General features: G+C 41.4%; 1 protein-coding gene across 2 annotated transcripts; it reads left to right on the top strand.

Moving 5' to 3' along the window:
* Window positions 1-456: 456 nt before the first annotated feature.
* Window positions 457-24,403, top strand: LOC131688945 (ubiquitin carboxyl-terminal hydrolase 36). 2 transcript variants are annotated; one of them, XM_058973589.1, is made up of 4 exons: window positions 457-1,492; window positions 19,859-20,110; window positions 20,168-21,884; window positions 21,942-24,403. In XM_058973589.1, the coding sequence occupies exons 1-4, from the start codon at window positions 964-966 to the stop codon at window positions 22,834-22,836; spliced, it is 3,393 nt and encodes a 1,130-aa protein (XP_058829572.1). In that variant the 5' UTR covers window positions 457-963; the 3' UTR covers window positions 22,837-24,403. The 2 variants fall into 2 exon arrangements, with proteins under 2 accessions (XP_058829572.1, XP_058829573.1); XM_058973590.1 differs by lacking the exon at window positions 457-1,492 and adding an exon at window positions 9,105-10,030.
* Window positions 24,404-26,360: the final 1,957 nt, after the last annotated feature.

Below are 26,360 nucleotides of genomic sequence, written 5' to 3'. Positions count from 1 at the left end.
ATTTTGACAGTTGGCTTTTAAGCCGTAATCATATGACTGTCGAGATATCTCGACAAACATATGATTACGGCCTAAAAGCCAACTGTCAAAATCCACTTTGACTGGAAATTCCGGACAAACCGTCACTAGTCGAACACAGTTCACAACAGTTTATGAAAGAGAAAACTTTTCTCTTTCGTTTACTACCAACATTTGTGATTGGCGTGTAACGGTTTGTCCGGAATTTCCATTCAAAGTGGATTTTGACAGTTGGCTTTTAGGCCGTAATCATATGTTTGTCGAGATATGTTTGTCGAGATAATAATATTATAATAATTATTATTACAGCGAACTCTGGTCGTTTCAAACACATCTGAAATGATGGCAACCCTGACGGTAACTCACCCACAAGCGTCTCTCGCACTACTGGAACTCTTGCGCTGTCTTTCACTAATGTCACAAGCGTAATAAAAAAGAATACACATGTGCGTTTCTTGATCCCGCTAGTGTTTCCGTGCCCGTAGTCAGAAAATAAAAAGAACCGAGCGGGTGAAATTTATCCATATTTCAATGGTAAATATTTATGTTTTCCCATTCAAAATATGTGTAAAGTGTGCCTGTGAAAGCGCCCGACAAAATAAAAATGGAATTCGCTGCAGGGAAGTGAAATTTGATAGCTAAATTTCGATTGGAAAATTGTTGAATCGACTCGTCTGTCGATTTTACTGCGGTTCCATTTTGGCCGACCGAGCAAAAGACAGGCTTCTGTGCTTGTGTGCGTGCTTGTGCAAACGGAAAGAAGAAAAAGTGCCGTGGCCTTCTTCGATACTTGTTTCTCAATTACGGTCGGGCGGGAATTGTTATTTTTTTACTTTTTAAAACGCACAATAATAATAAAAAGTGACGAAAATATTGTTTTAAAAGTGGCACCTATTGACGGGTGTGTGCGTGACGTTGGTAGGTTTACGGCGACACGGTTTTTCCATGCCCGTACAAATGGTTTGTGATTCAACTTCATTGGTGAGTGCGGCACTCCGCGACTCATTGAGCTCGTCGTCTGGCTCATCGTCAAGTAGCGGTATCGGCGGAATAGGCTCCACATCTGGCAACAGCAGTAGCGGTCCATCGTCAACCTCCCTGTTCGGTTCATCGGGGAACAGTTCCGGCTTTCAAGAATCGGAAGATGAAGGATTTGATCGCATCGAGAGCACCCTGAGTGCAGCAATCCGACGGAACCAGCTTCGCCCCGTCCGGTATGAGGAAGTGTCAAACTATAGCAACGAGCTGAACAGTCTGAAATCCAAATACATCGTACTGAAAACCACCGCCAGCAGCAATGGCATCAACGAACCCGGTAGTGTTGGTGGATCAGGAACAACCAACGAAAGTACCAGCACCAACACCAGCGGACCGTCGATGAATGGCGGTATCCACTCGACGATGACGACCAAAATGACCACCCCTGACACCTCCAGCAACGGAACCGCCAGCGGTGGTGGCTGCAATTATCAAAGTAAGTATCCATCCATGCAATGTATGTCCACTAGGGTGGGGCAAAATGATCGTTTTTTCAGCACAGCACTTTTTTGGTTCCTTTTGGGGTCCCAAACAACTGTGCAAAATTTGGGGTCGATTGGTGTTGACCCGGCGTAGCGCATTGCGTTTGAAATTTGTATGGAGATTAGTATGGGAAAACCTACAGTTTTGCATTTTTAATTCTACAGACTACAATTCTTCCCGTAGTATGCCAACAAATAGATAGAAGTATAGTCCAGGATATGCTGAACAACTTTGCCGAAGGATGTATGGTGTTAGAATGTCTCTAGGCCGAGTTATAGCTGTTCAAAGTTCAATACATCGAATTAAATGCCAAAAATCATTTTTATTGCCAACACTGCGGGTGTACCAATGGTATTTCATATAGCATTCCAAAATAACATTATTTATTTTAGATTTACCACATTGGTATGTTTGGATGAATTATTCAAAAGCCTTAGCTCAAAATCATGAGGTAGTTGAACAATAGGGCGTAATGAGGGCTGATGGGGGGGGGACTTTAATATGTAGAAATTCGAACTGAAGTGTTGTCCAGTTGAAATGTTCAGATGAATTATTTCAAAACATTTACACATTGTCCTACGCATAATAGTAACGATGAAATAAAACATACTGTATCCATTTGCCTTGACTTTTATCAATAGAAGTTATGTTACAGACTGAATCAAATGATGTCGAGTTGATATGTCAGAGGATTATATTTCGGTATAATACGCATGATTTGATAGCATGCTCATTTCTATGATGTTCGATCACGAGGCGTGAAGCTAATTTCTGGATTTCAACATGAAATCTACCAGATCCCTACATCAATTTTTGCTTCAGGTGATCGAGCAGCATTGAAATGAGCATCCCATCAAATCATAGTGCATATTAAACTGATATATAATCAATGCAATCCTCTGACATATCAACTCGACATCAATTGATTCAGTCTGTAACGTAACTTCTATTGATAAAAGTCAAGGCAAAAGGATACAGCATGTTTTATTTCATCGTTACTATTATGCGTAGGACAATGTGTAAATGTTTTGAAATAATTCATCTGAACATTCCAACTCGACAACACTTCAGTTCGAATTTCTACATATTAAAGTCCTCCCCCCCCCCCCCCTCACCCCTCACTACGCCCTATTGCTCAACTACCTACGCTCATGAAATTGAGCTAAGGCTTTTGAATAATTCATCCAAACATACCAATGTGGTAAATCTAAAATATATAATGTTATTTTGGAATGCTATATGAAATACCATTGGTACACCCGCAGTGTTGGCAATAAAAATGATTTTTGGCATTTAATTTGATGTATCGAACTTTGAACAGCTATAACTTGGCTTAGAGACATTCTAACACCATACATCCTTCGGCAAAGTTGTTCAGCATATCCTGGACTATACTTCTATCTATTTGTTGGCATACTACGGGAAGAATTGTAGTCTGTAGAATTAAAAATGCAAAAATGTAGGTTTTCCCATACTAATCTCCATACAAATTTCAAACGCAATGCGCCACGCCGGGTCAACACCAATCGACCCCAAATTTTGCACAGTTGTTTGGGACCCCAAAAGGTACCAAAAAAGTGCTGTGCTCGGTTGATGCGGCTATGATTACGTTTTTCCATATAACAATGCCCCACCCTAATGTCCACTTTCCCCCATTCGCATGTTTTTTTTTTCGTCTGTCCATATTTACGACGGTGTTTGTATACGTTTCTATATATGACGTATGATGATAGTATCGACTTGCAACAAAGTGAACAGTGGTGAAAAAATTTATTTACTGGACAAAGTTGAGATGAGTAAGTAACGGGGGGAAATATTTTTCAACACAATTTATTATGATGGATTGCGCACTAATTCGTATATTGCATTGTCAGTACTTTTTCAGAGCTTACTGTAACCTTGTGGATGTAATGATCTCGTCTAATTTAGAAACTTGTCAAACTTGGTTTGAATAGGACTCCATGTTATACCCGCATTTTAAAGACTTTTGGACAAATCTACCTGTCTTTTAGGAAAATACCTGTAATTAAGAAATCGATCAATCCGCCTATTTTACCAGAACACTAGCTCCACCTTTTGTACACGCCCACTAAGGGTTATCCCTCAGACTTAGAATCAATTTTTCACCTGTGGTCCATTCTCCACATACTTGTGCACACGTCGGTGGCGCCATCATTGCATATACGACCACAGTCCCAACTAAAATATATATTTAAATTTATCGTTAAAGCGAGGGAGGCGTTGTTGTAGAATGTTGCAAACACTAGCAAAACCGTGAAAACAAAACTGTCCATCATTTAAAATGCTAAACTAACTTTTCGCAACTTTCAATTTATTGAGATCTCCTTCAAACGGTTTATCCTAAAACTTATCTTTGGGCACTGTAAAACAGACTCAGAAACCTTTGTCAATTAGAAATGCATGGTAGCTTCTCTAATTTACAACTCGCCTCATTAGATGTGTTTAAAGAAAGTTCTGGCGTTTTCCTGAAGAATCCTGAACATCAAAAATCAATGCTTAAGTCGATGTAGCATCATTCCTCATATTTTGATGTTTCATTTTATTTCATTTCTTCCAATTTGCTTCATTATATTGCAGTCATCGGCTTCGAAACCACAATATTCCGAATTGCTTTATTTGTTCGTGTTTTATACACCGCTTGTTTCAAGGAAGCTCATACCGATGGTCGCACCATTCTGTTCGTTTAGTTTGGCTACTTACAATAGAACCTTGCGTGCCTTCCCAGTACACCACCAGGAGAAACATTCGCTCATAGTCGACCCTGCCTGTAATTATTTAATTTGACCCAAACGTAGCTGTCCAGGTCTGCTTACAGCAGAAGACCTCGCGATCATCCCCGCCCGATAGCAATGCATTTTTTGGCGACGCCTTAAAAATTAAATTAAAGCTTCAAAAATAATCGCTACTACCCCAGTCCGCTAGATTTAGAGTCAATCATGGCCGTCTCGATCCGCCGAGTGAAAGCATTCGCATCTCCCGTCCAGCTCACTTGCATTTGAATCAATCGTCCCATAACAACCAATTCGCTAGCAATAGCCAACGCTTTTCACAGTTGTATCGATTCCCCCTTAAGACCAATCAAATCACGGGTGTGCCGGTCTGTTGTCTAAATAAATAACTACAGCCATTGCGACTTGCTGTTTAGACCAGTACTGCCTTTTAGATTCACAATAATGGTTACAGCAAATAAAAAATAAATACCCAAAAGCCCCATATAAAAGGGTCTTGACTTTTTGACTCAAAGAACGCACGAAATACCCTACCCCATTTCTCTTGTTCATCTTGACAGATATTCTTAAAACGGAGTTCTGTTGGCAGAGACCTATTATGCAACCTATTTTACAACTTTCATTTGGAGTCATGTACCAATGCATCTTTGGCCTATCATAATCATAAAGCGAGAAATACGATGCAGGCAAAGGTAGATGAGTGTGCGATAGATTGATGAAGAGTGAGTTGCTTCCGGATTTTATAATAGAGCGATAGATGTCATAAATTACTTTTCTTTTTTATTTCTATGGATGCAGTCTTGTAAAATTCGCAGTTCATTTCACCCTAAATTTCATGTTCAATGTTCATTATAACTAGTTTTTTGAGCAAGTCCTGCAGATTGTATACCATGCCCTAGAAGACCCATTCTACGTAATTCAAATAGTTTTTCATTACATTTTATTCTTACAATAAGCGTGTTTCAATTAATTACCATGCAACGCCAATGCTAGTACACTTCAATATGGTCGCATAAGTATCATCATTTGTGCGATCCTGCACCAGGCTACTAAATCTCCGTCATGGTTCTACGATGCATCGGCATATCCCCTTGTAGATAACGCATGTATACCATCGTTGTGGACAATTCTTCCAGTTAGTGCGCTTTTATGATGGCGGCATAGAACCTCATGCCAATTCTTTTGTTTAATTGGCTTCTTCATATTACACTCTTCTAGCGGTAATCGTGGCTTCGATCTCTTGGTTAGGTTTCTCTTTCAATTTTCCCAAAACGTAATCGTCGGAGACGTAATTAAGAAATGCTCGCATGCTCGATTTCCTAATTAATTCAAGACCTTGAAGCATTTCTTGGTGACGCAAGAAAACTATAGCTTGTGTTTGCTTAAAAGCGAATTGCTTACGTAAAGATTCAAGAGTTATCCAGCTTGATATTGTTGTTGACAGCATTTTTTTTAGAGGTTTAAACGCTTTTTTATACGAGGAAGTAACTTCGTCTGCGAGCAAGATGTGCACAACAGGTGTAAATTTCACGCCCCGCCCTCTCCTAGTGAACCCGTGACGCTGCTGCGGGCGCGGTGGAAAATTTTCCATTTGAAACAACAATCTTAGACTGACTCAATTGTGCTGAACAGGGTAGTATGAAATCTCTTTTACATAAATAATATATCAAAGCTTCGAAGCCAGCCGGATATTTTGACAACGCTGCTTCTCTTTTTTGAGCTGCCTTGTGCGTGTTTTTGGAACTGAATCAAATGAGGAAACCATCTATTTATTGAACTAACAAAAATGTTCCATTATAAAATTCTTCGGGGATGTTTGGTTGTTTATTCGGTATGTCGCCTTACTAAGACATACAGCCGGGTGATGGGCCTTACATATTGAATATAGTTGAACGGGCACCGCCTTTCTTGTCAGCATACGACCAAAAATCCCACCGGTATTGGTTACACGATCTTTACTTAGGTTGATCCTACCACAGCTAGCGTTTGGTGGTGATTGGAGCTCTGTATCAGAAATGGATGATCACATAATCGGATATCATGTTGCCAAACATGATCTCATTCGGCACCGATTACCACTGACCACTACGTCAAAAATGGTAATATTTACCAGAAACTGAAAATTTTATATAATATTTATAATATCAATATGACCCGCTAACACCTCATTCGTTACAAAAAGTTAACACCTGAAGAAGGTTAACTGGACTCGGTCCTGTTTCATAAAATGCGCGAAAATCAACGTTTCGACCTTCATTACGACCACAAAATGGCTCTCGAATTGGACGAATTATTCTCACTGGGACGTTTTCCAAACGAAATGTATGGCATTTTTTATTACACTTCGAGTACCGGATCCTGTTTTGGCACATACTTCTGATTTAAATATTTCTACGAATCAATAATTTCCCTTTTTTCTTTTTAATGATATTCAATTAGCTATAGATTACTAATTAGGAAAAGTGCTGAGGTCGGTTCTCATGGTAAAGAGAGACAAGTCTCTCTTTGCCGTGAGACATGTTGGTAGACTTGAACGATTCGTAAGCTCGACTCCTTTTACCAGAAAACAAAATGTTAGTCTGTAGAATTCTAAGCCTGTTTCTAATTAACCTACCACTTCTAGTTCTCCGATTTGTATATTTCACATTCTTGCTCTCACTTAAGTACCATGACACTATAATTTCCATAGTTTTCCCTGGGGACGGGCATAGCGTAGTTGGTAAATCGATTGCCTTGTACGCTGCTCAGGTGGGTTCGATTTTCAACCCCGCACATAAGGTTAGAGATTTTCCCAAAAAGCGAAAAGAGACGAATGACCCTAAGATTAAAACTTCTACAATAAAAAACAAAAAAAATCATAATTTTCCTATTTAGTAATCTCGAGCTAATGGAATGTCGTTAAAAAATAAAAGAAAAGTCGATATAAAAAATGAAGAAAGAAATATTTCAAATTTTTAGAAGGCAGATTTGCAAATATACTGGGGAGTGAAGAACACATACTTCATAATTCTTGTGAACTCATCCATAAAATCACCAGCGAGTTATCCATGATATCACTAAACTAGTTTAATCAGAATTACAAAGGACATCGAATATCGCACAAATCAGTCACCTTAGAATGATTTTGAACTGCAAAGTTCGTTTGAACAAGGTTATTCCAAAACAATTATAGCTGACATATAATATGACAATACACAAGAAGATATTTTATACAATAGAATAGAAAATCTTGAATGTATTGTTGAACACAATATGAATGTTACTAACAAATTCTTTAATCTAATGCGGAATAAGTAATGTCATCCTAACGTCCGATTCTAAATCAATGCAAATCATTTCAAATGCTACCAAATCAAACGCAAACAATGACATCCAATGGAAGTGGGAACGACCGATGCGTTTGAAAAAATCAAATTAAACAATCAATAAAAAAAAGTAAAACATTTCGAGGTAATGACTTTCTGAGGACTACTAAGGCTTGTTCACGACAAAATCTGGACACATAAAAATGCATAGATCTCTTGAAATATTCAACCAAGCGATGAAATATTTCTCACAGATATGAACAGATGTCTTCTCTATCTAAAAATACTTTGGACATATTTTATTTTCCTGGCAACACTGCGATCAAAAAGGTCTGGCCTTCTTCAGAAAGTTTGTCTCACTATAGAATCCACTTGGCCATTTCTTAATATTGTTTTTTATATTTCTTTTATTTGTGACTTTTGACAATCGAGTATAAGACGATTTGAAAATACTGTGAACAGAACTGGCAGATGATTAGTCAAGCTTTTTTTCGTAGTAATTAGATATCCCTGATTTTCGTTAGCGCAAAAAAATAATTTTTCCAACATGCACTTCTTTCGATGCTATTTTTATAGCACTTTTTATATACTAAAAACTTAAACAAATTGAAAGAACAGACATACAATATCTGTGAGTAATATTTCATTTTTTGGTTTAATATTTGAAGAGATCTATGTGTTTACGTTGTCCAGATTTTGTCGCGAACAAGCCATAATATACAATCAGTCTTGCATTTGCTGGAAAATCACTGATAATTTTATAACAGAATTATTATTGTATTACTAACCATAACCAGAGGCAATATTTAAAGTGATTTTCACCTTGCTCCAGTTACACTTCGTATCTCTTTTTCTTGCATCAAAATTTGACGCAAAAAACTGCAACAAAATACCACTGTTCCGTCGCCGAAGTATTGGTGTAGCATTTGGTATTTAGTTACGTTGAGCAAACGACAGACAGCATGCGAATGCGTAGTTACAACATTTACAACGAAAAAGTTGCAACTTCGTAGGTATATGAGGAACACATTAAATTTTCTGCCGTGCCGCTTCGAATGATGGATTGCCAAGAAAGATGAACATTTTCTTACTAGATTCGTCAAGGTTATAGATCAAAGGCTGTCTGTTGTGAGAGAATAAAATGCATGTGCCAGTTAACTGGTACGTGAATGTTATTGTTTATAACGTCACTAACGTAATTAATTTTTATTATCACTATCGCAATCGTCAATACTGCACAATAAAATCGGTATCAATACACGAGCTTTTTCAATCGGTCATTACCTTGATTTTATTTTAGTCTTGTAGTACCACTGCCGACGACATCCAATGAGAAAATGAAACGCGGGAGAGCGGCTTGACAGGCCCAGTAGTGAGAAAATGAGAGTATGAAGGAAAATAACATGTGCGGCTAGAGTTATGGGTTGTCATTTGATAGGTTTTCCTTGTGTACTCAATTTATTCTTTCTCACTTCCCGGTAGTGCGAGTGAAACGCGGTTCTTAGTCTGCACCTATTAGTGATCCATAGTTTAACGCGTGATACTCGATTCTGATATAAATAATTGTATAACCACACCGACGCGCCGCGTGTTGCGAATCGGAAAAGCGGGCATTGTTTGGACTTTTGGTAGTTCCTGAGTCGTGTACTTTGTCACGGGTACTACCTTGAGAGACAGATACAGGACAGTTCAACACGCTGACCCAGTTTTATAGAACAGGAAGCTTTATAACTGTACATTATGTGTATATATAGATCGGCATGAATGGCTCATTCCGTCGCCTACAAGCCAACCCATGTAATATTGTTCTATAGATAAGCAGTGTCCAGTCTTTCAAATATATTGTCTGTGGCAAACGTGAGAAACCAAAATAAATTTCAGCGTCGCCTGCTGTGCTTTTACAACCTCACCAATAGTGTAAAAACCGCCAGGGAAAATAGAAGAGATCGCTTGAACGTGTCATCAGATCAACAGCAACGAATCGAATAGTAACTGTTATTTTGTTTACGTAGTGTATTACTCCGGTAGCCGACTCCTGACCATTTCCGCGTGGATGTGAAATAGTGTGAGGACGACCATACTACCGCTAACGCGCGTCTTATCAGCAGTAAACAATCAGCAATCAGACACGGCTATGATCTACCTGCTCCGAAACAACTACAACGATGGGTTCTTCTCGGACGGCACGCCGTCTGCGGTTCCGTCGCGCTGCCCCTGTTCCGGTGCAACGACGAACCTTTCAACTGCGGCCCTATGTTATACTGTTACTGGCGTTTATATGGAACTTTGTTAAATGCCGCTTGCTGGCGTTTGCTAAGTTTATCGAAAGTTTTATCATGGTTCTTTGGAGTCACCGATTCGGTGTCATTACATCTGGGAATTACAGAAGTGCTCCAATTACTTTGGATGTTAGTGGAAATGCAACTGTGATCAGTGGTAGGTTAATTGAACAATTTGCTTAACAATCAAATTAGTTTCAGGTGCATTTCCAAGTCAACGTTCGCTTTTTAACATTCTTTTTCGCTTATTCTAGCGAACAGAATAAATCTAAAGCAGTAAGTGAAGAGTTTTGCTTGGCTGAGTTTTCAATAGATTCTATTGACGTCTTGCTTCAAAAGTAAAAAAAAAATAGTTCGATGATATGCGAACATATTTTTAAAGGCTATTTAGGAGCTCGACGTTCCTGCCCTTTGGCTCAGTGAGGGAAATGGGCGCGCTGTGTCAGATTGTAAGCCAGCGGATGCCTGACGCACAAAGGGGCCTGAGCCGATGGCAATCACTGTCAATAATCAACCGAAAAGTATTGGCGATTTCGTTCGAACCCAAAACTATGCCAGGTTCTAACCCCAACCGCTGTCAGTTCATATATTTTGACAGCAGTTGGGGTTAGGAACTGACTCAGTTTCGCCTCAAACAAAAACCACATGTAATGCACGTAATCAAAAAAATGATTGGCCTAATACTACTGCTTGAAGTCACCAAATATAACATAGTTTAATGCATTAAATAATTTCCAAGATAGTGGACACATTACAAAAGCTGACTAACCATGAGAAAAAATAATCCTTCAAGATCGGCAGCGCCTAACGAGTTTACTATTGAAATAGAAATAGACCAGCATAAAAAATATATACATAACACCTACAAACCCTCACAAGAAGGAACGAATGAGAATCGTCAACCAGCCCATGACAGGCAGAACTCATCGATATAACCGGTGATTAAGATAATATTAAATATCATAGTTCCCTCGTACTTTACAGAAAAAAACAAAGCAGAAAGCAAGGTATTTGATTAGTAATAGCAGAAGCCAAAGAGAACAGTTAAGTGAAGCTAAATTGGCTCTATCACATTCACCCGAATATCATTCGCCCGAAAGTCTTTGAGTCGAATGACGTTCGCCCGAAAGCTATTTACGCTAATGGTCCATTTACCCGAATGTCATTGGCCAGAATGGATCATTTACCCGAATGCCATAAACCTGAATGGACCATTTGCCGAAATACCATTAACCCGAATAATCGCATTGACATCAAAGCATGTGGAATGCACTCGCCCATGAGAAAAGGGAAAGATTCAGTTTCAACATGTTTGAAATGTGATACTGGTACAGTTCAAAGCACGTATCTCATTAGATCAATCTACATCGACAACATGACAGACTTTGTTGACCATGATAACGCTAAGGTTAAGATTCCCATCTATATAGGGGACAATGCAGTCGACCTAACCTAAGACTTTGTCTCCTGGTATACCAGATAGCGCAATCCGCAGATTCATGTTGCCAGACGGTGAAGCTTCTCTATTAAAGTCGAAACTTGGTGAAATTTATTCCATATTCCCGGTGGTGAGAAGGCGGATAAAACGCTCATTTCCTTCCTTTGTGACTATAGAACATGACACCCACTATGCTCAGAACACACTATGCACATATGACCAACAAACTGCCACGTGTCAGTTTGTGCGAACAACCTGCATATTATGGAGAAGAGTGGTGTAAAATCACAAATTCAGTTGCCTATTTCTGCAGTAGCTTTAAGGAGCTTTAACGCCTCCTTCATTCATTCACTTCAATGTTAATTAATGTCTGAAGCAGAGTCGAATGCCTTCAGTTTGGAGTAGACCCGTGCGCAGAAAATTCTTAAGGGGTTTGATTTTTTTACGTTTCTTTAAAAAAAAAGGTATAACAACCCTCAAAATTTAAATATTTTTTCCGAGACCTGCAGGGCCGAGTCTTGTGTACCGACTTGTAAACCAATTTTCTCGTTAGGCAGTAATAAGCATCTGGTGTACCCATTGACTCAGTTCAACAAATTGGATCAAGGTCTGATATCAAAAAGAAATCATTAACAGCGCCTTAGAGTGTCGAATCCGACACTAACTTAGTGACATAACTAGCGCCGGATTGATGCTAGCTCCAAAAACGGAGACAGAAGTGTAAATGACTTATTGTTATAGTGTTAAAAATTTATAATCGCTAACTAGATGTAGTAATATGATAGTCAAAGAATTCGGAAGTTTCGTTAAATTTGCGACAACATCTATCTACCGGATTGTTCTGGCCGTATACAGTACGGTGCCTAGGCATCCATGAAAGCGGTCGTTTTCTTATAACACGAGGAGGAACAAACAAAATATTCCTTGAAAGAATATCGGAACAGTCGATATTGCTCGACAACATATCGAAAATGAACATTCTTTGCAAGAAGGTACGACGGACTCAAGCGTTAGTAAATTTAGCAGCATCAGGCATTGCATTTATCGCTCATATGAGTAAATGCGCCCGGATAGTTTGCTACTGCGACAATAAAAACTCACATTTTCACACGAAAAGTTATTGGCACTCACACAACTTCTCCGGATAAATACAACGTGTTATTTCTCCGGATAAATAAAACAGCCGGAGAATGAGTGTTTATCACGGTATCCTTTTTGCGTTCGCTGCTTTGCTGTCGTTATTCCAAAACACGAAAAAACAAGTCTATCATACTTCTTTGTCGCTTTTCTTTGTAATTAAATGTATTTTTTGAAGCTTTAATTGATTTCCACGAAATTAACATTTTATCACCTTCTCCGGTGAGAAGGGAAAAGTCAAATAAATTTTATCCGGAAAATCATTCTCACGCTATTTGTGGAGACGGAGAATTTTGCGACTCATCTTATCTCGGAAAAGTTGGACAACGGATAAGCTTCTTCTTGCGTGATTGAGAGAGAATTACAAAGCCTGAGCAGCATACATCTATTATTATACGGTGGCAGACGGATAATGGTAAACCGTACAAAGCTTCTTTGAATACGCTTCAATCGATCGCTTTGCACGGCATTGTACGCGCCCATATTTGTACAGCGTGCTCCAAATTCTCCAGACTAAAACGCCAAAGAGTTCAGAGTAAAGAAATCCTCGCAATCGGCAGTGTTTCGTTTCAAAAAATCCAATGTTGCAAAAGCTTTAGCCGTTGTAGCTTTGATGTGGTCGGCAAAGCTTGTTTTCTGTCAAATAACACTCCCAGGTCACGGATAGATTCCATGCTTTCGATGACACACGCTTGAAGGGTATAATCGCAGCGCCTTAGAGTTGTCGAGCGCCCGAAACTTATCACCTTACATTTATCGACGTTGATCTGCTTTCCATTCAGCAAGTACTACTCCAATATCGACTATATCCTTTTGGAGCACAGCTGAATCGAGTCCCGATGCAATTGAGCGAAAGATTTTCTGATCATCAGCATAGAGCAGTTTTCCAGACTTTATGCGGGCGCAGAGATCGTTGATGAATAATATAAGGATAAGTGGCCCTAGGTGACTTCCTTGAGGGACATCGGTTGGCGTTTAAAATGCGCTTGAACATGTAGTGCCGATTCTAACAAAAGCGGATCGTTCAGAAAGATAAGATTGTAGCCATCTGGTTATCCACGGTGGAAATCCTAGTCGCTGCAATTTCATAAACGCAATGTTGTGTGGCACCTTGTCGAATGCTTTAGCGAAATCAAAATATATTGCATCAATTTGCTGGCGCTTCTCGATGGCTGGGACTAGAAAATTTGTGTAAGTCATCAAGTTCGAAGTGGTCGAGCGTTTCTTTACAAAGCCGTGCTAACGTTCATCAATTATGTGCGAAGATGCAGCGCAGAGACCAAAGTTTCTGTGATGGTCGTCTCCTGCTCCGATGTCGCACTTTCTGGAATGTAGCACTTAAGATCGTCATCGAAAGACCACTTGAGATGAGGAATGTTGTAATCACCAACAACAAGTGCATTGTCTCGCCTGCTTACTTTGTCAAGTATGCTCTGAACCGCGGAGGAGTGAACGTTGTACAAGTCAGGATCATTGTTCGGTCTCAGATAAATGCAGCAAATAAATAACGACCGACCTGGCAGGGAAACGCGCACGGAAACCTGTTCCAAACATTCACATCCAGGCATTTTTAGTTCAGTCGCAGCATGGTTTTTCTTTATCGCAATAAGAACACCACCGCCGCGGCGTAGATGGCTGGTAGAAGAATTACGATCGCAACGATGTATAGCTTAGTTCATCGTAAGCTCGGAATTTAATATATAATCATGTAGCCAGGTTTCGGTAAGAACAATAATGTCGTTATCTCAGGAGGTAAGGGCAAGCAAGAACGTCTGAGTTTTCTGTTCTCATTCCCCGGACGTTCTGGTAGTAGACGGACAGGAAATCTTCAGAGGTCAAGTGTGTGGTATGAATGGATCGATGAGAATCGGAGCTTACTTGGATGTTAGCGGCGTCTCCACAGCGATCAGGGGTGACATTTGGGTGTATGGAGGTCTCCAAAAATTCTGACTCGTCCAGTATCCTCGAATTCGCGAAACCGAATGCCTATTGGTCATGCCTATTGGTCGCTGACATAGCTTTTGCATTAAGACTAATTGGCATGTTCACCTTAAAGGATACAAAGCTCAGCGTGCGCACTTCTCTATCTCTAGGAACCAGCTTGTTTTCCTTTACTTCCTCAGAATTCAGTCTCGTACGCATCATTTGCAGTACGGTTTCGTCAGGTACCTTCGGGTCAATTCCGGAAAGATACAACCAGAGCTTTGGACGCAACAATATTTGGACCAGAGTTAAGATTTGCTGTTCCACACAGAAGTTTCGCCGGGCGGTGGGACGTGCTATCCTCGTCGTTGTCGGTGTCGCGCAGCCTTTTACCTATGCATCCCGTAACTGATTGATACACACGAGGTGTCAAAACGGGAGTTGCTGGGACAGATTCAAGGGATTCCACAAATCCTTTCCTTCATGGATGTGTCGAAAAATACAGTTTGAGCAGAAGTATCTAAGAGATGAGCACGGTTAACGTTATACGAAGATGAATTGATGTTCTGTGCCATGTAATCGAAGTACAATAACATGAATCGGGTCCGAGAATTAAGCTCAACAAGCCTTTCGAAATTTGCAATCACTAATGGGTTCGAAATATCGCATCGAATGAGCAATCGATACGAGAGGTCCCAAAAATGATTTTTTAGTGGAAGGACGCCCGCCAGCACTTCTAAACTCATCGTATGGGTCGAGTGCATGCAACCCAAGGCAACACGCAAACAGAGATACTGGATTCTCTCTAGTTTGATGAAATGTATGCTCGCAACGGAGCGAAAGCAGAAACATCCGTACTCTATCACTGATAATATCGTTGTTTGCTACAGCCTGATTAGGTCTCCTGGGTGGGCACCCCACCATGTTCCGGTTATTGTACGGAGAAAGTTGATCCTCTGTTGGCACTTCTGTTTCAGATACCTAATGTGACATCCCCAGGTTCCTTTAGAGTCAAACCAGACCCCGAGATATTTGAATGTTGAAACCTGAGCAATAGTTTTATCCATTAACTGAAGCTGTAGTTTCGCTGGTTCACGCTTCCTTGAAAATACGACTAACTCAGTTTTCTCCGTAGAGAACTCGATACCCAGCTAGAGAGCCCAAGCAGACAAATTGTCCAAGGTATTTTGTAGTGGTCCTTACAAGTCAACGGCTTTAGGACCTGTAATAAAGACCACACCGTCATCTGCAAGCTGCCTTAGCGTGCAGGAATTGACAAGACATTCGTCAATGTCATTCACGTAAAAATTGTAGAGGAGAGGGCTTAGACATGAGCCCTGGGGAAGGCCCATGTAGCTAAATCGTGATGTCGATAAATCGCCATGCGAGAAATGCATTTGTTTTTCAGACAACAGGTTTAGCAAAAAGTTATTTAAAATTGGCGAAAGACCATGCTGGTGCAACTTCTCATAAAGAGTGTTGATAGAAACTGAATCGAAAGCCCCCTTAATATCCAAGAATACTGATGACATCTGCTCTTTGTTAGCATATGCCATTTGAATTTCTGTTGAAATCAACGCAAGGCAATCGTTCGTCCCTTTGCCTTTGCGGAAGCCAAATTGTGTATCTGGCAGTAAGCCATTTGCTTCAACCCAATTGTCGAGGCGAAACAAGATTATTTTCTCGAACAACTTCCTAATGCAGGACAGCATCGCAATCGGCCGATACGAGTTGTGGTCGGAGGTTGGTTTTCCTGGTTTTTGGATGGTGATGACACTCACTCGTCTCCAATCATGTGGGACAATGTTACCCTCAAGAAACTTATTAAATAAATTCAACAAGCGTTTCTTGGCAGAGTCTGGTAGATTCTTCAACAAGTTGAATTTGTTTCTGTCTTGTCCTGGAGCTTTATTGCTAATGGATAAGAGAGCAAGTGAGAACTCTACCATCGAAAACGGTGTTTCGTTCGCGGTATTGTAAGGTGATATCACAGCAGCGTAGCTCTTCCAATCAATGTTTCGTGTGAGGTCATAGGGAACATTGATTGGTTCCGAAGGTCTTGAACGAGTGGTGATTGCAATTACAATCGGCAGGTGGTCACTACCGTGGGGATCAGAGATTACCTTCCACTTGCAATCTAACCGTAGTGATGTCGAGCCTAGAGATATGTCCAGTGCACTTGCTTGCGCTGGTGGTCTAGGATTCCATGTCATTTCCCCTGTGTTCAGAATTGTCATACTGAAGTTGTCACAAAGGTCTTGAATTGTCGAGGGTCGATTATCGTCGTACAGACATCCCCACTCTGCACCGTGAGAGTTAAAGTCTCCAAGAAGCAGGCGGGGGAGGAAAGGTGTTCAATCACGTTAGAGAGTCTTCAATATCCCATAATGGCTCTAGGGATCGTCCATAAATGACGTAGCATTATATGGGGGAGGGGGGAGTTTTGTATTTTGTGATGATGTGTGACGACATGGGGGTAGGGGGTCATGTCATGCTACGTAGCTTTTTTAAAGAGGAATAGAATAGAATTTTTAAAAAAATTTGCGGTGACAAGGGGGGGCAGGGTTAACGTCAAGCTACGTAATTACCAGGGGGGGGTATTTAGAGGTTTGTGACAAAATGCTACGATGGGGGAGGGGGGTGTTAAAAATCACTCAAAAAATGCTACGTCATTTATGGATGGTCCCCTATGAGTCTTCTCGATCCAAGCGGATAATGTAAAAATCGTGGAAGTTGAGGTTTATATTAGAAGTAAGCCATGTTTCACATAGGGAAAAGGCATCACAATTATTGTAGTCTAGCAAGTATTTTTAATGAATCAATTTTAGGGATAATACTTCTGCAGTTCCACTGTAAAACAGTGATCAGATCCCTGATTCCGTCTAATAAGTTAGCCATCGAAAGGTTACGATCGCTGTAAGGAGGGGCCATTGTTCAGTCAACTGTTTTAAAAATGTTCTTACTGTTGGTAGAATAGCAACCAGCAAGCTTTTCAGAGGATCGGTAATGTTGAAAGCTGTGAATATCCAGTCCACAATGTCAGAAAATTTAAGGAATCCCGTTTTAGGTTGAGTTTCTGACTGTAAAATTGGAGCACTTGGGATTTTTGGTGCCCCGGGGATTGCTGGAAACTCCTGGTTGTATCTCAATTTCCCAAAACCAGGAGGTATTATCTTCGGATTTGTACCAGCACTTTCAGTTGATGAATTATTTTTATTTTGTACCCTTGTTTGGGACAACCTAGGACCCTTACGAGGAAGTTCAGGTAAGTTTGGATTAGGTCTTTTCCTAGAGTTTCCAAGCGGAGCCAAAGAATGCCCCTCGCAAGGGCCGTTAGAGGCGTTATCGTCAGTTGGCAAGAGAACGAATGGGTTTTCGGAGATAAGTGGAACAGCTCTTTTAAGCATTTCTGCGTAAGAGCGTCTGGAGCTATCTTTGGCGGATCGCTTCAGTTTATCCGCGCGAAGTTTGTGCGTTGGGCATGTCAAAAGTTCATGCGGATTCTCCCCACAGTAAACACACTTCTCAGCGGACCTACTGCAAGTATCATTCGCATGGCGTTCCCCACATTTACCGCACCGTTGCTCCTCCCACTTCAACGTAGCTCGGAAGTGCAGATCCGGCGAAGGTTACGCGAAACGAGTCTGATGGATAGTAATTCCCATCTTCGATGGACTTTGAGTGCAATTGCTTGCACTCCAAAATCTTAACTGATTGAAGGTTAGGGTCCTTAAAGCGGCCAGCCCCATCATTCATCAGATCATCGATGGTTAGACCCGCACCACTTACCACACCGTCGATCTCCACATCACGAGAAGGGATGTAGACGCGATACTCCAGCGTAAAGAGGCTATTGCTAACGATATCATTGGCCTGTTTCAAGTCAGTAACGACTACGCGCAGTTTATCTGACTGAACCTTTTTAATCTCGGTTACGGCCGAGTAACGTTTTGTCAGCTCCCGTGCAACAGTTATGCTGTTTAACGGTTTATTTTTGGGCCGAAAGTATACCACCCAAGGACCAGCGGATCCATCCTGGTAAACCTTGACTGGGGGGGGGGGGGGGGGGGGTGTGCGACATTGGGAGAAAGTGGGGGAAGTGGATCACCCATAACATCATCTGTCTCCGAATCAGATACACGTTCCTCTTCCCCCATAATATTCGTCTTCGGAGGGTGATCCTTCTCTTTGTTCCATTTTGTTGCGGGAGCAACACGCTCGACCGTACTATTTAACTTAAATCAAAATAAAAATTAAAAACAAAAAAATCGATGAAAGTAAAAAACGAAACATTTCACCAGTTCAGTTCCTGACGTGCTAGTAGGTGAATTGATCCTTCGTTTCTTTTGTCCGTCACCCACGTGACCTTCACACAGTAGGGAGCTGGTATAGCTCGTCTAAACAAAGCCGCCTTTCAGGCAAGAAAACTTTTTAGTATCGCACTACACTGCACTACTTGACACAATTTAACGTTTATAATGTTTATACTCCAGCCCTTGCTGGGATAAGCACCTTCTCCGATATCGCCTAACTCAAGCTAATGTTACAACAAACAACGCCCGTGTGTAAACTGAAAGGGCACTCGGTTACGGGCAAGCGACGTACTTATCCAAACTTCAAAAAACGACTAGTGGACTTGCCATTCATTCGTGGATTTCAAGGTAGCGTACGATTCAGTGAGACAAAGCGAAATGTACGTCCGGTTGTTTCGATCGGCACGTCAGGCGTGATCCGTCTGTCAGCACCGAGCCAGGAACTGGGCAGAAACGAAACGAGTTTGGAAGTACCTCTTTCACACTGAGAATTATCAAGGAGCGATAGATCAAGATCTGCGACGCCGACTGGTCTGAAGATAATCCGGACTGGAAATCGAGTTCTGGATTGCTTATTTTTCTTGTCTAAAATTGAAACGAAATTCATTGTTCTAGCGTAGCAGGAGGTTCAAAAGAAAAGTTTTCTTGGCCGACGTTTTATTGTTCAAGATCCCTGTGTTCTACGCGGTCTGAAAAATATTAAAGGTTAGTTTTAGCAGCGTCTATATAACGTATAGATGGGTGAACGTGTCTGCCAGATAATGGCTGATAAATGGCAACAACAATGTCTGATTCTCAAAGACCCACATTTACAGAAGACAATGTAAATCTTTAATACCTACCTTGGTAAAATTTAATTTTTAAATGAATTCATGACGGAATCAACAATGGTGCATTGCTTGTGGAGTAAGTTGACATACTGCCTTCTGCAGAAATCAGTAGACAGACCTATCATAGTTGGCATGGAAAAAAAAATATATTTTCCAACAAATTGACTCACCATTTCATTCCCTTTTGGGGGTTATATTTACCAACAAAACAAAAGTTTGGCATCAAATGGACGCTCTCTCGAAATCCTTCGCTCGTATAACGCTGCTTTCTGGTCCGTCACCCAATGAAAAATGACAATCGGAATTAATCTAAGTTACTCCTTGCTTCCATTTTCCTTTTTCAGATGGTACCACCACCCCATCGGGAAGCGGAAAGAACCATTTGCCCTCGCCGAAACGGGTGCTGTACCCCCGGGAGAACGTACAGCTGGGATGGAAAGCCAGTGGTCGCAAATGGTTAACCGGTGCCGGTATGATCAATGTTGGTAACACTTGCTACCTGAACTCGACCCTGCAGGCGCTGTTCCACGTTCCAGCCATTGCCAACTGGCTCGTATCGGACAGTGCCCATCGCGAACGGTGCGATGATAGTAATGGTAAGTTTTCTTGTTAAAACATAACAACAGAATCACTAATTGGTGTCCCCTACGCAGGATGTATTATTTGTGCAATGGCCAGGACGCTGTTGGCATCACAGAGCAATCAAGGTGCAATCAAACCGTACTTGGTTTACTCGAAACTCCGGTTGGTATGCAAACATCTGGTCCCCGGACGTCAGGAAGATGCACACGAGTTCCTCCGCTATTTGATGGAGGCAATGGAGAAAAGTTATTTGTCACGGTCCAAAAATGGAAAAGACTTGGAACAGTACAGCAAAGAGACGACTCCGTTGAATCAAATTCTCGGTGGTTACTTACGGTCCGAGGTAAAATGTTTATCCTGTCAGCATACCTCGACGACCTTTCAACACTTCGAGGACTTGCTGCTGGATATTAGAAAAGCGAATTCCATCGAGGAAGCACTCGGTGGGTACTTTGCGCGTGAGCGATTGGAAGAGATGCAGTACAAGTGTGAAGCTTGTAAGAAAAGAGTCGCCGCGACTAAGCAGTTCTCGTTGGAAAGAGCACCATTCGTTCTCTGCATCCAGCTGAAACGTTTCTCGATGCTGGGCGGGAAAATCAATAAGCATGTGGAGTTGAGAAGAGAACTTGACCTGACGCCATATTCAGCCAAATCGGCAGCTTCTAATGGCAGGTTTACTTACAAACTTGTGTCGATGGTTACACATTTGGGAAACACGCAACATTGCGGTCATTACACTGCCATTGGGGGCACGGAAAGCGGTACCTACTATGTGTTCGATGACAGTTCTGTCAGACCAACCTCAATTCAGAATGTCACCAGCACAAATGCTTACATTATTTTCTACGAACTGGAAAGTGTTCAAAACGGCATCAATAAACCTAGTGCTAGCAGCACTGCCACATTGGCAACATATGCCAACGCAACCGGGAGTTCCCCCGGGAGAATGGGAAATAGTACTGCAGTTGGAGTTGTCCAAAGCGGTGCTGGTTCCTTTGCTAACTCGTCGCCTCTTAGACTTCTTAGCTCTAGCGGCAACGCTAACCACAGCCCTCTCCACCCGAGCAAACTGGAGAACCGATCCGGTTTCATTGGCCCGCTATTACCTCAACAAACATCGGATAGAACAAAGAAGCTAGCCAGCGAGCTGAACGGCCCCTATCAGGCGATGGACGAGGATGAGGGCGAACTGATGATTTCATCAACATCCAGGCTTTCGCCAGTGTCATCTACCACTTCTTCACTATCCTGTCCGTCGCCGGTCAAAACGCAAGGTTTCAATAACCTAGCTAACAGTCCTTCAAGCAGCAAACTGGCGAAAAATTCAGTTACTCAAATCTCGCCCACTGTGAAGAACAAATTCGGCATGAGCAATGGTATCAGTGGTACCAACGGTAGTTTTAAGTCTTCTTCCACAGCATCCCCATCTTCCTCTTCTACTACTACTGCTACTACGCCATCCTCCTCGTCGTCTGCACTGCTATCGATGCCTAAACTTTGTAATAGTCTCACAGCCACGAAAAATACGGCAGGGGAAAGATCCACTGAAGGACCGACATCCACCAACACTACCACCTCCAGTCCGAGCAAGAGTGCTACATCCGCAACGTCGTTCTCGGCCGGTACCGGCAGCAAGAGCAGCATCACCAACGGTCACAGCAACAAAGCGATCAGTTTAGTTCCTTACGATGACGATGATGATGAGGATGACGGCGAGAAGTATGCCAAACGTCGCAACGTTAGTGGTTTTGCGAGTCAGGACAATGATTGTTACGAGGATGTTGATAGGTGAGTGAAGAAAATCTACAATCCGAAAATATCTAATCTGTGTTGTTTTTATTACAGAACACACTCACTCGTCCGGCGCGGTTCAATTGGCAAGAAAGTACCGGATCTGATCGAAGAGGAAGAATCTTCATGTTCGCCGAAATCACCTCCCGTAATCAAGACGAAAACCGGTCTGTGGAAGGTGAGTGATAACACTGTTCCTATCAACAATAACAGTAGTAGCAGCAGCAGCAGTAGTAGTGCAAACAGCAGCAAAAATGCATCACCGTCCACATCCGGTAATTCATCTCCGGCTAACTACAATCATGCCAATGGCAACGGCGGAGGTCCACTCGCGACTGGATATCAAACAAGTAGCTACGGCAATAGCAATGGCCGTCAATCGAATGGTTCCATCAACGGCTACTACACCAATGGTAACAATTACAACCGGAACAGTGACGTTGTAAACCAGCTGCAAAAGTACTCTCACCGTGGCTACGGAGCTCCAGTCCGTAGCTGGAATGGTCAGGTAACCAACATGGAACGCGAGCTGATGAACGAACGGCGAGAAGATCTGAAACGTCAGCGAGAGGATGATCTTGAAACGGAGATGGATCGTGGTCGAACAAAGAAAGTCAAACCTCATTACTATTCCCACGATCAGCGTGACAGTCAGATGCAAAATCCCTTCCAGAGTTACCAGGATCACCAGACGAATGGTGGTGGTCATAATCGGAACAAGTGGATCAATCACAGCAACGGATTCGGTGGGGGCAAATTCGGTGGAGGGCAGCAGCACTTTCAAAACCGAGGCAACAAAGGCTATCACAACTATCAGAACGGAAATCACGGACGGAACAACTACCAGGGGTTTCGTAATGGGGGTCACGGTCGCAATGGGTTTTATAATAAGTCGCATCATCATCATCAGCGTGACAATGGCGGTGGCAATGGCTTCCGTAATCGATAGGCGACAACGACGGTCTAGAAATGTACGGGAACTGCTGCAGTATGAGGACACAACCTCATTAGACTAAAAGGAAGATTTACGTTGTTTGTGTACCCACTGGACGAGGCCGGAGCGGGATACGAATAGTATAATCGAGAGAGAAAGAGAGAGAGTTCAGTTTTAATCGAATCAAATTTTACTTTTAGTCATAGTCCCTTCCTTCCTTCCCCCCTCCGATTACTACTGATGTTTTGTTGAATAAATGTGTAATAAGTGAGAGAAAGCAAACCTTCAAAAGGGGAATAAACGCGAATGATTTTTTTTTTCTTGTTGACGTAAAGTAGATTGATTCTTGTTCCCAATTTCCAACAAATAATCCACCAGACAGAAGCATTTTATACAGTTTCTCAATCAGTAAAAAGCGAACTATTTTTTTAAAGGTGCGCTGTTTTGGTTTGCAGTTTGCAAATGGAAAAGCAAAACTGTGTGGTACCGCTTGTAAATAGAATACAATCCTGATAGCACTTACTAGTACTAGGCTTTACCAAAACAAAATTCGATGGATCATGATCAATTTGTAATGAATTCAATTTGTAAATAGAGTAAAAATAACTCATTCATAAGGAAAAGGCAAGTAAAAAATACCTCCCCAAGAAATAAGGTATTTTGAAGAAAGAAGGACAAAATGAGAAAAATACATTTATACCTGCCAACTGCAAAACAGTTGAAAAATAGACTAAATATTAGCAATTATTACTATACCGCATACCTACTAACCTAACCGTAGAAATGATTAGTCCAAATTCATGCAAGGGTCCCGTTCTATTGATTGGCCGTTGATTACCATTTCTGTTTTTTTTTTGTTTTCATTTATCATGTGCAACCTGACACACGCTAATTCTGCACTAGGACGGATTACTTTCCCGAACGAATCAGACGCTCGTTTGGCACTCAATCCCGCAATCCATCATAATGTTGTATAAGGTTCAGACTGTTCCGTTCGTTTTTTTTTTCGCGACAAGAATGGAAGCAAAACAGTTCCTTAATGTTTTAATAACCCGTCAATTTTTGTACCCAACCCAGAATTATTCGAACGAACGGTGGGTTCCAATTTTTTTTTCTAAAAGACTTACGACATCCATATGCATGATGATAGTTAAAGTAAGAAATGTTATCTAACAAGGAAATGCAACGTAGTTTTATATACCGTAGTAGATATATTGACAGCGACACAGTCAGAAACAATCAAATGTGAACATGCAAAAAAAAACTAAGAATGCAGATGGTAAACAAATGATGACGTAAAGAATATTGCCCTTACCGGAAATGGTGTTGACAATTTGGAAAACATAATGGAAACCTGGATTGCAAGCTATCTTGGATGGAACGGAAGAAAGAAACTAGTTACTGTAAATAGGCTACATAATAAATTATATATCTTTAACGTATAATAGAAGGAAATGAAAATTGATGCATTACATAGATTGAAGAAAAAATGGATTGGCAAAACAAGCAAAAAAAACAGATGATTGAATGTAAATGCGTAAGTTGATTAATAAACCATAAGTTAATTATCATACTGAAATAAGCTCGCTGTAAAGAATTTGTAAAGATCTTCGAAATCATTTTTCGTTATTTTGGTCGTTAGCTGGCGAATAGTTCCCAGTGTTCACAAGCTCCTATCTCATGCCTCCCTGTGCGTCTATTGAAGGCATTTGATCTGTAGGTAGGCGTCGACTGGGATTTACCGCTTTCTGCCAACGCGTAATCAAGTGGTAGGTGATCAGTGAAAGGATATTTGTAAAGATGATCAAAGACCGTTTCTTATACTACTGCATCATCAACGTGCATTGCCCTCACTAAGCGAGACTCGGTGACGATAATTATACATTTTATCATTGTCAATGTGTAAACCGGTGATCGGATCAAACAGTCTGCACACCGTTACAAATGACAACGACCAACGATGTGTGAACTTCGCAGCCTCCCGAGGAATGGTAGTCCGAATCAATTTAATCCTCCGCTAGGTAGATTCCACAAATCCATCTAATCAACAAACAGAATCAAAACGACCACGTTCTAACCAGGGGGTGTCACTCCTGTCATCCGCTATGGAGATATACAGACTTTGACAGTAGTCAACATATGACGGGGCCTAGCCGCATCTAGGCCCATGTTGCCCGTGCAATTAGGCAATCCATGAGACGTTTCTGATCAGCTGATTATTTCTTGTTTACTTATTCTGACGTTACTCCGAGGAGTACGACGTGCAACAATACCGTTGATTCGATCTAACATCAAACGTATCGGACTAACGAAAGATGTTTGTCGGACGAGTTTTTCTGTTCGCAGGAGTAGACCTGTTGACAGAACCCACCGCTGAATTGTCAAACAAACGTCTAATGGATTGCCTAATAGCATTGGGTTGTTTTGATTTTAACAAAGGCAGATGTTGGCTAGGACAAAATGGCTGCCTAGCAGGAGGCTGGTTCTAACCAACGGAAGTTCTTTCACGACATCACAATTGTTCGCAGTTATGAGACGCTTGTACTGCCGCGCAGCAGCTAATTCGCACTGCAGCGGCCGCTGTATAGGTATTAGAGCTCTGAATCGAGAAAATTGTTACGTTTTAACATTATTGTTAAAGTGAAGATATGTGGAAGCCAGCAACGCACGCTTGTTGCTAGGCACCGACGCGCTTATTTACATTGAGAAAAAATAGAATTCGAAGTGAAAATTCAAACGCACAAATAGGAGTTTTCGGACATTTTCCTTCGGTCATCTACACATTGGCAGAAAATTTGAAGTTTAGTTAGTAAACGATTAAAGTTTCGCGTGTTTTTCAGTGGTGTGTGATTAAAGTGCATTTGAAACAGTGTTCTGAAAATGAGAAGAAGAAAAATAAAAGCGTTTCGAGAAGAAACCCCCAAGTAAAGAGGGGTGATATTTTCGCAGTGCTATAGATGGAATTTCGTCAAAAACTCGGGTTGATTGTATAGCACAATGTTCTAGCTTCCTCAAGTAGCAGTTTCGTGGTACACCGGCAAGGTTAGTGTATTGAAAAACGTATTTTTATATTTGCTCGTGTCAGATATATGGTTAAGCAGGGTAGAGGGGTGTGTGCGGGGTAGAAGCTTGTGGCTCACATGTACAATGTCCTTAAGACATTGGCGCACAATGAGTTAAATTGTAAAATTAAATTATGGTTCATTGAGTCATTAAGGTAATTCTGATAAGCGGGCACAGCATACCCTCGGATAAAGGTGTGCGAACAAAAGGCTTGCTTGGTAAGCAAAAAAATTACTGGCAACAAAATCCGAACGTGGGGGAAATATCAAAATAGGAAAAGGCAAGTGGATTTTGGTCGTTGAGTTGAGTGGAAGCCGGTCGTCCCTGTAAAGCAGGTGGAAAATACCCCAATAGCAGAAAAGGAAAGGCACAGGTGTTGTTGCTGAAATCGCGCACGAAGGCAGTGCAAGTCTGTGCGTTTCGCGACGGCAATCATGGATTCGGAAATCAAGCTTAGGTTGTGAAAGTTTGGTGAT

Source organism: Topomyia yanbarensis, chromosome 3, assembly GCF_030247195.1.
Source record: "Topomyia yanbarensis strain Yona2022 chromosome 3, ASM3024719v1, whole genome shotgun sequence".
In the NCBI taxonomy this organism is placed as follows: Eukaryota; Metazoa; Arthropoda; class Insecta; order Diptera; family Culicidae; genus Topomyia; species Topomyia yanbarensis.
The sequence above is the reverse complement of the archived record's forward strand: the minus strand, read 5'-3'. Positions and strand labels throughout refer to the sequence as shown.